Source organism: Salmo trutta, chromosome 17, assembly GCF_901001165.1.
Source record: "Salmo trutta chromosome 17, fSalTru1.1, whole genome shotgun sequence".
NCBI classification, from domain to species: domain Eukaryota; kingdom Metazoa; phylum Chordata; class Actinopteri; order Salmoniformes; family Salmonidae; genus Salmo; species Salmo trutta.
In genome coordinates this window covers 11233962-11248830 of record NC_042973.1, presented here as the reverse complement: position 1 = coordinate 11248830, position 14869 = coordinate 11233962, and the positions used below count along the sequence as shown (strand labels likewise).

Genomic DNA, 14869 nt, shown 5'->3' with positions numbered 1-14869 from the left:
GGAATTTCTGGTGTATGACAGCACTCTCATTCATAGAAAATAGACTAGTAGTAGCAAGGTAGGTTATATTATAGTCTAGGGCGTCCTATGTAAGTTAAATAAAGGTGAAATAAAATACATTTGTAGTGCAAGTTATATTAATGAGTCATGAGTATTTTAAGATGAATAACTTTCCTCAAAAAATGAACACAATTAACTCAACAGGAGAGGCCAGGAAGGGTAAAAGAGGCTCTTGATACTTGGAAATGGAATCAGTTACACATCAGATCGGTCTCACAGAGTAAGGTTTAAACTGGTTTTGTGTAAATTAAAATGAAGTCAGTAATTTACAGTATGAGTCCATACTTGTCATTCTGTACATCCCTGGACACATCACAAAATGTATGTTTTTCAAGTTGTCTGGCTGGGACACATTCAACACATATTGGTCACAAAAATGCAAAACACTGGAGACAGGTCTTGTGTTGTGACCATAGAGAATGATAGAGGCCTCTAGTGGCCAAAAGGCTATTTTAGCATGGGCAGCTCCATTGAGAGCTTCCACCATTTTAATGTGGTCAACTGGGCTGGACTTCCAACTTCATTGGTTGAACCCTCCTGGTGACCCTGTTGGAGTCATGTCCAATCGGGACATCAGGAGGAATCACCCAATTGTGAAGAAGAAAATGTACTACTTCAAAATGGAGATAGCCTCAATGTCCATGCTGTCACAGACTCTATAATTGCACAGATACAAAGAAGATCTCTATGGTTGTGACCTTCCATCCATTACAAAATATCTCAAACACCTCGAAGCCACAAACATTTCCAAAGTTGAGGATGTCAAGAACTATACATGCTTAATAAAACAGAGCTAGAATAGTTATTACTAAAAATTACTAAAATTACAATAAAGCTCAGAAGACTGGAGTGCTACATCATGTCACAGCACTATAGGAAGCAGAACAGTCCTTTTTCATAAAACATATAGACTATTGGCTGAAAATGTCACTTTATGAACAAACGTTGTAATGCTTGGGATGGATAACACTTTAGCTCTTCAAATCCACTCAAAATCCATTCCTTTAGTTTGAGCTTCAGTTTGAGTGTTTGGTTGTATTGAAGCTGTGGGTCTCTTGAAGGTCACAGGGACTGCTGAAATTATGTAAACTCCATTTCCCAAGTGGTTCAGTTACAGATCTTCTCTGTCATTGCCCTCTGAGGGTAGAGAAGAGAGAGTAGAGTTGGGGGATTAACATGATATTAACAAATAATTGCATTATATGCCTACCTTGCTGCAAAAACAAGACAGGAATGGTTATTAAAAAGCTTTCTCCATTGAACAGGCCTACGATTAAAGGGCTATCTGGGAAAACAAAAACAAAGCGGTCACTCGTCCCTGTTTTGGTAAGACATATTTTTCAAGAATCACTGTCTATCATTAAGTACAAAAATGGATGTACCAATCCCAGATTGCCTTGTTAATTTGAGGTGACAGACAGAACTACATGCCTATGCTGACATGCTGTATGATGACGCTAAAATCATTTCTTAACGGATAGGCTAAAGCCATAATCTGAGGAGAACTCATTCGGCTGTTTCCACTTACAAAACACATGACTTATAGTCAACCAAAAGCAGAAAAGCTAAATGCTCAACCCATCACACTGTCTTATGTTAACAAGGTTTATTTCCCCTCATATTGCATTGTTGACGTAATGTTTCATTGTTATTTATAAGTAGAATCTGTACTTCATAATGACGATAACAGAGGACTTTTATTGTATACCTCAGCGCTCCTACCTTCATCGGTTGAGATGTAATGAAGCGCTGCAGTAAAGAAAACAACTTGAAAGTGACATTCTTACGTATGGCTGACTAGATTGCAATTTCACTTATAATGGTTATATAAACCAAACCAGATTTTATTCTAACAATTTTATTTTATGATTCAAATTTGGGAAATAAGTAGTGCATCACCAATTCCAATGACTGTGACAAAGGGAACAATTAAAGACAAGCAGCTATTATATAATTATCTTATACTAGACTGTGATTTAGTAATTATGTTCTATGCTCAGAGAGTGATTCTGCATAATCGCCCAGGTTGTGGTTTGAGCAGACACACTTGTGGTGTGAAATAACGGTGACAATCCACTGCTTCTGTGTTATGACAGTAAAAGCTCCTCCTTCATTGAACTACAGCAAAATTAGACCATCTAAGTCTGAATGACTGCACTACAGTATGTGAAGGATATTCCTTCATAGATAAATATCCAGACACCCCCTGCACTACACTGCATTTGGAAAGTATTCAGACACCTTCCCTTTTTCCACATTTGGTTATGTAACAGCCTCCTTCTAAAATGTATTAAATCTTTTTTTCTCGTCAATCTACACAAATAGCCCCATAATGACAAAGTGAAAACAGGTTTTTAGAAATGTTTGCATATGTATTAAAAAAAACAAAAAAAAAACTGAAATACCTTTTTTACTAAGTATTCAGACCATTTGCTATGAGACTCCAAATTGAGCTCAGGTGCATCCTGTTTCCATTGATCATCCTTGTGATGTTTCTACGACTTGATTGGAGTCCACCTGTGGTAAATTCTATAGATTGGACATGCTTTGGAAAGGCATACACCTGTCTATATAAGGTCCCACAATTGACAGTTCTTGTCAGAGTAAAAACCAAGCAATGAGCTCGAAGGAGTTGTCCGTAGAGCTCCGAGACAGGATTGTGTCGAGGCACAGATCTGGGAAAGGATACCAAAATATTTCTGCAGCATTGAATGTCCCCAAGAACACAGTAGCCTCCATCATTCTTAAATGGAAGAAGTTTGGAACCACCAAGACTGTTCCTACAGCTGGCTGCCCGGCCAAACTGAGCAATCAGGGGAGAAGGGCCTTGGACAGGGAGGTGACCAAGAACCCGATGGTCACTCTGGCAGAGCTCCAGAGATCCTCCGTGGGGATGGGAAAACCTCCCAGAAGGACCACCACCTTTGCAGCACTCCACCAATCAGGTCTTTATGGTAGAGTGGCCAGATGGAATCCACTCCTCAGTAAAAGGCACATGACAGCCAGCTTGGAGTTTGCCTAAAAGCTTCCAAAGGACTCTCAGACCATGAATAACAAGATTCTCTGGTCTGATGAAACCAAGAATGGACTCTTTCGCCTGAATGCCATGTGTCATGTCTGGAGGAAACCTGGCACCATCCCTACAATGAAACATGGTGGTGGCAGCATCATGCTGTGGGGATGTTTTTCAGCGGAAGGTACTGGAAGACTAGTCAGGATCGAGGGAAAGATGAACGTTGCAAAGTAGAGAAAGAGATCCTTCATGAAAACCTGCTCCAGAGTGCCCAGGACCTCAGAATGGGGCGAAGGTTCACCTTCCAACAGGACAACGACGCTAAGCACACAGCTAAGACAACGCAGGAGTGGCTGCGGGACAACTCTCTGAATGTTCTTGAGGGGCCTAGCCAGAGCCCAGACTTGAACCCGATCGAACATCTCTGGAGAGACCTGAAAATAGCTGTGCAGTGACACTCCCCATCCAACCTGACAGAGCTTGAGAGAATCTGCAGAGAATGGGAGAAACTCCCCAAATACAGGTGTACCAAGCTTTTAACGTCATACCCAAGAAGACTCAAGGATGTAATCGCTGCCAAAGGTGTTTCAACAAAGTACTGAGTATATGAAAACTTATGTAAATGTAATATTTCAGTGTTTTATTTTTTATACATTTGCAAAAATCTCTACAACCTGTTTTTGCTTTGACATTATGGGGTATTTTGTGTAGATTTATGAGAAAAAAAAAAATGTAATCCATTTTAGAATAAGGCTGCAACGTAACAAAATGTGGAAAAAGGTGTCTGAATACTTTCCGAATCTCTCTCTATGTACTGTACATATATTAATAAAAACCTCCCATCCAAGTGTAACAGAGTTAATATCATGCCGTAAGCTCACCCCTAGGGTTACAAAATTCAGGTAACTTTCACCAAATTTGCTGGTTTTCCAGAAATCCTGGATGGAGGAATCATCCAACCAGGACTTGAGAAAAAAACTGGGAAGTTAGGGAAAGTTACCGAAATATACAACCCTACTCACCACCACACCTCCTCTCTCACCAGGGGCTCCAGTTCTGAGTGCTCGATGAGGCTGAACTCAGAGATGAAGTAGTAGTAGTGTTTGTAACAGGTATTGATGTGAGCCTCGGCGCCCATGCTGCAGATGCTGTCAAAGTGGTGGATGTAGACGTGCACAAAGACTCGGAAAAGACGGCTCAGGATCTTCTTACACACCTGTTGGAAGTTCTTAGGGAAAGGAACACCTACAACAAGAAGGATAGACCAGTCAATGAGGAGGAACACTGGACAGTTAGTTACCTTATAATAAAGCATTGAGCCTTTGCAACCGCATTAAATTCCTTTTAGAGACCCTCCCTGGATGCATTAATGAAAATCAGTTTGTAATATTCAGAATATCATTATGTTCCATAATTATGTTCTATTATTTTTTCGATAATTGCTTTTTTTTAAAACTAGCATTAAAACACAATCACATTAGTTTCCATTGAAGACGATTCAAACCACACACTGGATTTCAGTATCCATTAGATCAGCTATTCCCAAACTGGGGTACGCGCAATGCCGTCAGGGGTACGTCAAACAAAAATGTCATTCACATTTGGGTGAGTTTTTTTTCCTCGCCTGAGTAGCCTCATTTCACTGCCAAAAATAAAATTAAACCATCTAGTGTTCAGCAAAATAACAACACAATGTCAAATACAGGTAGCCTAGTCAAATAATTAAAATCCAATCATATTAATCATTACTCTCGCGCGGGAATTCCACTAACATTCCGTATGTAGCCAAATGTAGCTGCTGCTCATTCAGTTTGCTCGAAAATTGATAAATGGTTTAAAAAGTAAGGCCCGCGTTTCCATAGAGACTCATACCAGCTCTACTGGTAGTACTGCTACTACCAGCAAAACTACACCTGCACCTGTCGACGACACAAGTTGTGTTCTGCTTCCACGAGCACATCCAATGCTAGCATCAGTAACTACATTTGTTGTTAGCCCAGCTATTATGGACACTGACAGTTGTGAATCTGATGCAGCCGAAGAGCTACTGCCCCCTTACACGGGAAAGCACCGAACAACAAACAGGGACGTTGGACCATCGAAGAGGCACAAATATAATGAGAACTACATTGATTTGGGGTTCACTTATATTGGGAGTAGTGCCTTTCCTCAGCCACAGTGTGTTATATGTGCAAAAGTACTATCTCACAACTCAATGAAACCTTCACTCTTCCGCAGACATTTAGAAACAAAACATGCCAATTTGAAAAATAAGCCACAGGAGTTTTTTGAGCGAGAATTAAGACGACTTTCGAGTAGTAAGACATGTATAAAAGCAACAGATAACATTAATAAGAAGGGGCTAGAAGCGTCTTATATGGTGAGTTACCGAGTAGTTAGGACAGGCAAGCCCCATACCATTGTGGAGGACTTAATTCTTCCTGCTGCCGCGGATATGGCTGAGACAATGCTGGGGAAAATGCTCAAAAAAAACTATACAGACAATGTCTTCATCAAACAACACTGTTTCACGACGCATCAGTGATATGGCAGGAGATGTTTTGAAACAATTACTGCTTCGCATAGAAGTCAGTGAATTCTATGCTGGAATTTGTTGGTCAAGATGTGTTGGTATCTGTACTGATGGCGCAAAAGCCATGACAGGGAGACACAGTGGAGTGGTAACGCGCATACAAGCATTTGCTCCCGACGCCACTTGGGTACACTGCAGCATCCACCGAGAGGCTCTTGCTGGCAAAGGAATGCCTGACAGCTTGAAAGCCATTTTGGTCACAAGTGAAAATGGTAAACTTTGCTAAAGCAAGGCCCCTGAACTCTCGTGTATTTTCTGCACTATGCAATGATATGGGCTGCGACCATGTAACGCTTTTACAACATACACACCTGTTGGAAGTGTGTTGGTTATCAAGGGTAAAAGTATTGACAGGTTTTTTTTTTAATTGAGAGAGGAGCTTAAAGTTCTCTTTACTGACCATCATTTTCACTTGTCTGACCGCTTGCATGATGACGAGTTTCTCACACGTCTGGCCTATCTGAGTGATGTTTTATCTCACCTGAATGATCTGAAACTAGGATTACAGGAACTCTCCGCAACTATATTCAATGTGCGGGACAAAATTGAGTCTATGATTAAGAAGTTGGAGCTCTTCTCTGTCTGCATTAACAAGGACAACACACAGCTCTTTCCATCATTGTATGAATTTTTGTGTGCAAATGAACTCAAGCTTACAGACAATGTCAAATGTGATATAGCGAAGCACCTGAGTGAGTTGGGTGCGCAATTACACAGGTACTTTCCCGAAATGGATGACACAAACAACTGGATTCGTTGTCCCTTTCATGCCTCTAGTCCACTTACCGATATCTGAACAAGAGAGCCTCATCGAAATAGCAACAAGCGGTTCTGTGAAAATGTAATTTAATCAGAAGCCACTGACAGATTTCTAGATAAGGCTGCGCTCAGAGTATCCTGTCTTGGCAAATCTCGCTTTAAAAAGACACTGATGCCCTTTGCAACCACGTACCTATTGGAGAGTGGATTCTCGGCCCTCACTAACTAAATACAGGCACAGACTGTGTGGAAAATGATTTAAGACTGAGACTCTCCCCAATACAACCCAACACTGCAGAGTTATGTGCATCCTTTGAAGTACACCTTTCTCATTAACCTGTGGTGAGTTATTCACAGTTTTCTATGAACAATAAGGTTTTATATGTAAGATGGTTAAATAAAGAGCAAAATGATTGATTATTATAATATTATTATTTGTGCCCTGGTCCTATAAAGAGTCACTTCCCACGAGCCGGGTTGTGACAAAAACTCACACTCACTCTTATGTTTAATAAATGTAGCGTATAGTGTGTGTGTGGCAGGCTGACTCTGGTGCTAGAGGGGGTACGCAGCTGGAGGTTGAATGTTTGTAGGGGAACCACTGCATTAGATAATCTCCCTCCCCAAACAGAAGTTGATGACAACCCTTTAACAATGAACAATAGACTCAGAGTACCCCATTCAATTTCTTCTAAATGCCACCCTCATTGTATAATTAACCTATCCTTGAACCTTTCAACATCCATTAAAGGTATTGTCAGAGAAGGTGGGGTATGATTCAACATCACAGATGCATTCACTATCATCCACTTAGATCTACGTCAAAGAGCTTTAGTTTTAATTACTGCTGTAAAACGTTGTGTACATTGACTTTCTATAGGACCATTGCAGCCGAGAATGTCTCCTGAATATCAATATACCTTTGCACCCTGAAGCACCATTATATAGCTAGTAGCTTCCATGGTCACACACCCCATAGATTCAACTCTAACTTCAAAGACAGTCCCCCTACAGAGGAGTCCCTCAGGGTTTAGTATGAGGTCCTCACACACCTACTCTTGTGGGAAAGATGTCCTCGTTGTTGATGTTGGTCTCGATCCAGTCCATCAGCAGGTTCATGTATTTCAATGCGGGCAGCTTGGTGGGCTTCTTGTAGTCGTCTCCGTCCTGCCACCGGTACTCGTAGCGCAGGCCCCCGGACATGATGGGGCAGGTGCGCTCGGTGCAGAACTCGCTTACCGTGCCGTAGATTAGGTTGATGCGGTTGAAGAAGTCCACCACGTGCACAGCGATCCAGTCATTGATGTTCTCTCCTTCAGGAAGCTGGACCACTTTCCTCAGGTCCAGGCCGGACTTCAGAGAGGCCTGGGCCTTCTTGTATAGTTCAAAGCGCTGGGTCCCAGGCTCGAAGCGCTTCCGAGGCCTGAAGGTTTTGTCTTTGCTGAAGACTTGTCCGAGACAGAGCGCCATTGTCTTAATGGTGGACTCTATGTTGAGGCGTGAACCTAATTGACAGTGTGTGTGTGTGTGTGTGTGGGGGGGGTTCCTGAGAGGTGATTGGACAGGTTTCACGAACATAAGTTTGTTCAGGTTAAGGTGTTCTCTGAGGAGTTTTGAGAGCAGTGACCTCTACATTGGGGACGGTTGGGAATGCAGGGACATTTCTCTGAAAAATAGAGAAAACAACAAGAAAGGTCATGAGAGGTTAGAATGGCTTCTACCCCCATGATATCATGCCTGCAAACAAAGTACAACAATACTATCATGCCTGCAAATTAGGCAACATGATAGAAATCAGCAAACTAAATCAGCAAAGTATAAACAGTATTGTTAGCTTGTTTACAAAGGAAATGGCTTGAAGGACTTGATAAGCAAAGCATGTTGTGATTGTGAAACTGCTCTGAATATAAAACATGATCCCAAATATAAGGACAAACCAACAGTGGAGTGTACAAGAATCCATTTGCGGCATTCATTTCTGGTGGCTGCTATGTAAAATTAGTTGAAGGTTACAATACTGACAACCATCTGGCCCATGAAATAGGTCCTTGTGTGTGTGTGTGTGTGTGTGTGTATGTATGTAGAGTTAAAGTGGGAAGTTTACATACACTTACGTTGGAGTCATCAAAACTTGTTTTTCAACCACTCCACAAATTTTTTGTTAACAAACTATAGTTTTGGCAAGTTGATTAGGACATCTACTTTGTGCATGACACATGTCATTTTTCCAACAATTGTTTACAGACAGATTATTTCACTTATAATTCACTGTATCACAATTCCAGTGGGTCAGAAGTGTTGACTGTGCCTTTAAACAGCTTGGAAAATTCCAGAAAATGATGTCATGGCTTTAGAAGCTTCTGATAGGCTAATTGACATCATTTGAGTCAATTTGAGGTGCACCTGTGGATGTATTTCAAGGCCTACCTTCAAACGCAGTGCCTCTTTGCTTGACATCATGGGAAAATCAAAAGAAATCAGCCAAGACCTCAGAAAAAAATTTGTAGACCTCCACAAGTCTGGCTCATCCTTGGGAACAATTTCCAAACGCCTGAAGGTACTACGTTCATCTGTACAAAAAATAGTACGCAAGTATAAACACCATGGGACCACGCAGCCGGCATACCACTCAGGAAGGAGACGTGTTCTTTCTCCTAGAGATGAACGTACTTTGGTGTGAAAAGTGCAAATCAATCCCAGAACAACAGCAAAGGACCTTGTGAAGATGCTGGAGGAAACAGGTACAAAAGTATCTATATCCACAGTAAAATGAGTCCTATATTGACATAACCTGAAAGGCTGCTCAGCAAGGAAGAAGCCACCGCTCCAAAACCGGCATAAAAAAGCCAGACTACGGTTTGCAACTGCACATGGGGACAAAGATCGTACTTTTTGGAGAAATGTCCTCTGGTTTGATAAAACAAAAATAGAACAGTTTGGCCATAATGACCATCGTTATGTTTGGAGAAAAAGAGGGAGGCTTGCAAGCTGAAGAACACCATCCCAACCGTGAAACACGGGCTTGGCAGCATCCTGTTGTGGGGGTGCTTTGCTGCAGGAGGGACTGGTGCACTATACAAAATAGATGGCATCATGAGGTAGGAAAATGATGTGGATATATTGAAGCAACATTTCAAGACATCAGTCAGGAAGTTAAAGCTTGGTTGCAAATGGGTCTTCCAAATGGACAATGACCCAAAGCATACTTCCATAGTTGTGGCAAAATGGCTTAAGGACAACATAGTCAAGGTATTGGAGTGGACATCACAAAGCCTCTTCCCTGACCTCAATCCCATAGAAAATTTGTGGGCAGAACTGAAAAAACATGTGCGAGCAAGGAGGCCTACAAACCTGACTCAGTTACACCAGCTCTGTCAGTAGGAATGGGCCAAAATTCCCCCAACTTATTGTGGGAAGCTTGTGGAAGGCTACCCGAAACCTTTGACTCAAGTTAAACAATTTAAAGGCAATGCTACCAGATACTAATTGGGTGTATGTAAACTTCTGAACCACTGGGAATGTGATGAAATAAATAAAAGCTGAAAAAAAAAATTCTCTCTACTATACCTCTGACATTTCACAATCTTAAAATAAAGTGGTGATCCTAACTGACCTAAGGCTCGGAATTATTTACTAGGATTAAATGTCAGGAATTGTGAAAAACTGAGTTTAAATGTATTTGGCTAAGGTGTATGTAAATTTCCGACTTCAACTGTATGTATGTATGTATGTATGTATGTATGTATGTATGTATGTATGTATGTATGTATGCATGTACACTGCTCAAAAAAATAAAGGGAACACTTAAACAACACAATGTAACTCCAAGTCAATCACACTTCTGTGAAATCAAACTGTCCACTTAGGAAGCAACACTGATTGACAATACATTTCACATGCTGTTGTGCAAATGGAAGAGACAACAGGTGGAAATTATAGGCAATTAGCAAGACACCCCCAATAAAGGAGTGGTTCTGCAGTTGGTGACCACAGACCACTTCTCAGTTCCTATGCTTCCTGGCTGATGTTTTGGTCACTTTTGAATGCTGCCGGTGCTTTCACTCTAGTGGTAGCATGAGACGGAGTCTACAACCCACACAAGTGGCTCAGGTAGTGCAGCTCATCCAGGATGGCACATCAATGCGAGCTGTGGCAAGAAGGTTTGCTGTGTCTGTCAGCGTAGTGTCCAGAGCATGGAGGCACTACCAGGAGACAGGCCAGTACATCAGGAGACGTGGGGGGCCGTACAGCCCTCCATGTGCTCGCCAGAGGTAGCCTGACTGCCATTACGTACCGAGATGCAATCCTCAGACCCCTTGTGAGACCATATGCTGGTGCGGTTGGCCCTTGGTTCCTCTTAATGCAAGACAATGCTAGACCTCATGTGGCTTGTTTTAAGGACATTACATCAAAGTTGGATCAGCCTGTAGTGTGGTTTTCCACTTTAATTTTGAGTGTGACTCCAAATCCAGACCTCCATGGGTTGATAAATTGGATTTCCATTGATTATTTTTGTGTGATTTTGTTGTCAGCACATTCAACTATGTAAAGAAAAAAGTATTTAATAAGATTATTTCATTCATTCAGATCTAGGATGTGTTATTTTAGTGTTCCCTTTATTTTTTTGAGCAGTGTATGTATGTATGTATGTATGTATAGTTGAAGTCAACACTCTCACTGGCCATATGACTCCAATGGAGAAAATCATTTGGAGTCGTTTGTACGGGTACATTGCCTGAAGTTCAAATGCAGCAATTGAATTGTTTAGCACCTTTACTGTTGACATGATACCTGATCTGCACCTTTTATACCCGCTATAAACTGTGTACATGACAAATAAAATGTGATTTGATACAATTTTGACAGAGGTGGAACATGGACAAATTGACTGAGGATGTTATGGAGAAAGCTGCTCGGCTAGCTGTAGGGATGAACAGACCGGAACACAGTATACATACTGCAACAGTCTCAGAGACATCATTTTGCAGTGTCCTGGGCTGATTAAGGATCAAACAGCCTGAATGGGTTTGACATTTTCCTTTCAGATAGTCAATGTTACACAGAGGGAAAGTCATCATCATCTGGTCATCTGGGGTTCATTGGGATGAAAAGTGGGTCATCCAGACCTGCCTGTTCATTACACTAAATTACTTGTTGATCATGAAGGTTAATATCAGTATTAGAATCTCAGTATGATAGGCCAAACGGCAGACTAAAAAGGAGCGCAGGGCAGGGGTAGCCCACTGAGTATCTAGCTACTTGGCTCCATGGTTTAGAAGGTTTACTTTTCTTTACTGAGTTAGTTTCCATGACGGAGTTTCATGTGGAGAGCTCTGAGAAGTCAAGCCAAAATTACAGCTCTCAAGAAGTCATACAGATATTGTTTCAAAAGGCATAGTGAATATAATACAAACAGTGTGACGTTCTAGAATAGTTTTGAATCTGCTGTTGCTCCTTTCATCCATTCTAAATGACAACGTCTGGTGGTGATGTGACTATATCCACATTTATGTCCCGCGTCCCGTTTCACACAGCAGCTCTCAACACTTCCTGGGTTTGTTATGGTGCAGCTTGTGTAGTTAAACTGAGCACCAGTTTCTGTTCTTAGAGTATATACATCGAGTGTACAAAACATTAGGAACATAGAAATAGACTGCCCAGGTGAATCCAGGTGAAAGTTATAATGCCTTATTGATGTCACCTGTTAAATCCACTTCAGGGTAGATGAAGGGGAAGAGACAGGTTAAAGAAGGATTTCTTAAGCCTTGAGACATGGATTGTGAATGTGTGCCATTCAGAAAGTGAATGGGCAAGACAAAAGATGTAAGTGCCTTTGAACAGGGTATGGTAGTAGGTGGCAGGCACACCGGTTTGAGTGTGTCAACAACTGCAACACTGCTGGGTTTTTCCATACTCAACAGTTTCCCATGTGTATCAAGAATAGTCCACCATCCAAAGGACATCCAGCCAACTTGACACAAATGTGGGAACTGGGAAGCATTTGCGTCAACATGGGCCAGCATCCCGGTGGATCACTTTTGGCACCTTGTAGTCCATGCCCCGACTAATTGAGGCTGTTCTGAGGGTAAAAGGGATGCAACTCAATATTATGAAGGTGTTCCTAATGTTTTGTACACTCAGTGTAAGTCAAGCATATTTGTGCGCTCTGAGCCTGAACTGTACTGAGTAATCCAGAATGAGATAAAGTACAAATGTTGCATTCCACCTGGTTTAATTTTACTGTAGTTTGCTCTCAGAGTGTAGCAGAAACTTGACAAAGAGCTTCAGCTCTCACTACTCAGAACAGTAGGCCTAAAGTATGACTGTCATTCTTCTGGACAGCTTCCTCCACATCTGCATGGTGTTTGTTACACAGTATGTGTGGTGTGAACAGGATCGTCCTCTTCCTCAGTACTTCACATCTATTATCTCTAGTGGATCATTTCCATTAGATGCATTGGGTATTCACTTGGAGAATGACCATAAGACAGAAGGAGCTGGTCCACAACTGGATAGGTAACCGATTTGATGATGGCCACTACACTCCCTTAGTTTTGGTAACTAAGTCTAAATCCATAGCAGTCCCACAAATGTGGATACCAGTCATGGGCAGTAAACCTCAGAGTAATTTAATAACAGTGACAGTGCACAGAAAAGAAACATCTATATAGGCCAAGGGATAGGGGGTATGCGTCCTTTCTTTGTGATTATGACCTCACTGCTTCTCAGTGTCTTCATGCCTCTCCAGTTACAGACTGGTGCATGTCTGATCACATATTTGGGACGGTGGACCAGGTCCGCTATGCACCCTGCATACTTTACTGATTTTCCATGGAATTTCCTTCTGACACTGGAGAATAACAATAGCTCTTTCAAGATCCTACAAAAATACTGTATATGGGAGAGAGAAAACAGTAGCTAATGCACAGTAACAAATTCAGTAAGATCTAGTCATATGGAACAAAGAGAAAGAGCGTGAGAGATAAAAAAGAAAGGGGAAAAGTTTCCCCACAGTACCTGGCCGGGGTCCGTGTGGATGGCTTGGAATGATGTGGGGAGTCTTTGGAAGGCCAAGAAGAGTTCTGTGGTCAGCCCCCTTTACTTTAACTCCCTCTGGACAACGATCCAGGCAGATCTGTCCCTCTCCGGATCCTATGGATACTCTCTCTTTCCCAGCCACCAACAGACCTTGAGGCTCCAACTTCACTCAGCTGCCAGCTACACAGCAGCGCAGACAAAAAAAACTGAAAAAAAGTTGTTTGGCTTCTCTTCCTGTGAGTGATGTCACATCCTGACTTTGTCTGCTAGGCCTCTGCTGTATCTGTGTATGTTTGTGAATGGAAAACCTACAAATCAACAGAGGAGGTTCCTGTACTATAGGGGCGGGAAGAAGCCACTCTATTCCACTCCTCTCAGCTCTGCTTCCAGGACAAGATTCATCCCAATATACCTCAACCTGCTATAATTTCTATTTCATTGTCAAGATGTAACCAAATCCATCAATTTTGACTTGCAGAAATGTATTGCCTGGTGCAACATACAAAATAAAGCGTCACAAATCTTCAAAACAATTGAGACACGAGCCACCCGAGACCTGGACTGTTCTCCATGCTCCTGTAACGAGTGTTATTAATATTGCCTTGTGTATTTCATCTAAATCCTTTCATATCCATGGATTGTGAGTGTATCGATTGCTCTGTGGTATATTGCTCTGGCCTGCAGTACCTTCAAGTCGGACGCAGAGAGTTCCCTCTCAGTATGTTTTGATTCTACTGAGGAGAGGTATGTGTAAATGCATATGTTATAAACGTTTAGAAGTAGTAAAACGTCATATAATTTTGATATAATGTATTCCAATAGTGTTGTGTTGTTAGCGAACCGTTTGTGATGAAATATTCTGCTGAAAGAGTTTACGAAGTGGTGCAATTTTAGGCTAGCTAGCTAGTTAACTTACATGCTAGCAGGCTGCCTGTAATGTAACTTCCCTCGTGCTTGCTTGCATTACTTTCCCTCACGTTAGGTGTGCAGCATTGAGAGGCTCACCATTCAGTGCATTGCATGTGTTCCATCCAATCCAGATAATTAAAAGACAACTAGTGTCCAGAGACCTGTTCGTTACCAATACAGCAGACAAGTAGCCAAACCGGCTACACTCCCATCCGGCAGGCGGGACCGGTACACCAAGGCTCAGACCAACAGACTCCTAAACAGCTTCTATCCCCTGGCCATAAGACTGTTAATTGGCTAACTACTACAGCTCTCCTACAGACTATCCACACTGACTCTCTGCCCATCCACAGGTCTCTACGGGGTATTGTAGTAGGTGCCAGGCGCACGGTTTGTGTCAAGAACGGTCACACACATTTCCGTGTGTATGAGTGGTCCACCACCCAAAGGACATCCAGCCAACTTTACACAACTGTGTACGTTTATATTCCGGACTC

General features: G+C 41.9%; 1 protein-coding gene across 3 annotated transcripts; it reads right to left on the bottom strand.

Annotated features, from left to right (window-relative positions):
* Positions 1 to 117: 117 nt before the first annotated feature.
* LOC115151579 (MOB kinase activator 3C-like) lies at positions 118 to 14853 on the bottom strand. Of its 3 annotated transcripts, none has more exons than XM_029695625.1 (5): positions 14469 to 14853; positions 13443 to 13669; positions 7478 to 8091; positions 4116 to 4318; positions 118 to 1197 (listed from the first exon to the last, which is right to left on the bottom strand). In XM_029695625.1, the coding sequence occupies exons 3-5, from the start codon at positions 8001 to 8003 to the stop codon at positions 1168 to 1170; spliced, it is 759 nt and encodes a 252-aa protein (XP_029551485.1). In that variant the 5' UTR covers positions 8004 to 8091; positions 13443 to 13669; positions 14469 to 14853; the 3' UTR covers positions 118 to 1167. The 3 variants fall into 3 exon arrangements, with proteins under 3 accessions (XP_029551485.1, XP_029551486.1, XP_029551487.1); XM_029695626.1 differs by having other exon boundaries at positions 13443 to 13643; XM_029695627.1 differs by lacking the exon at positions 14469 to 14853 and having other exon boundaries at positions 4096 to 4318; positions 13443 to 14031.
* Between the last annotated feature and the right edge of the window lie 16 nt (positions 14854 to 14869).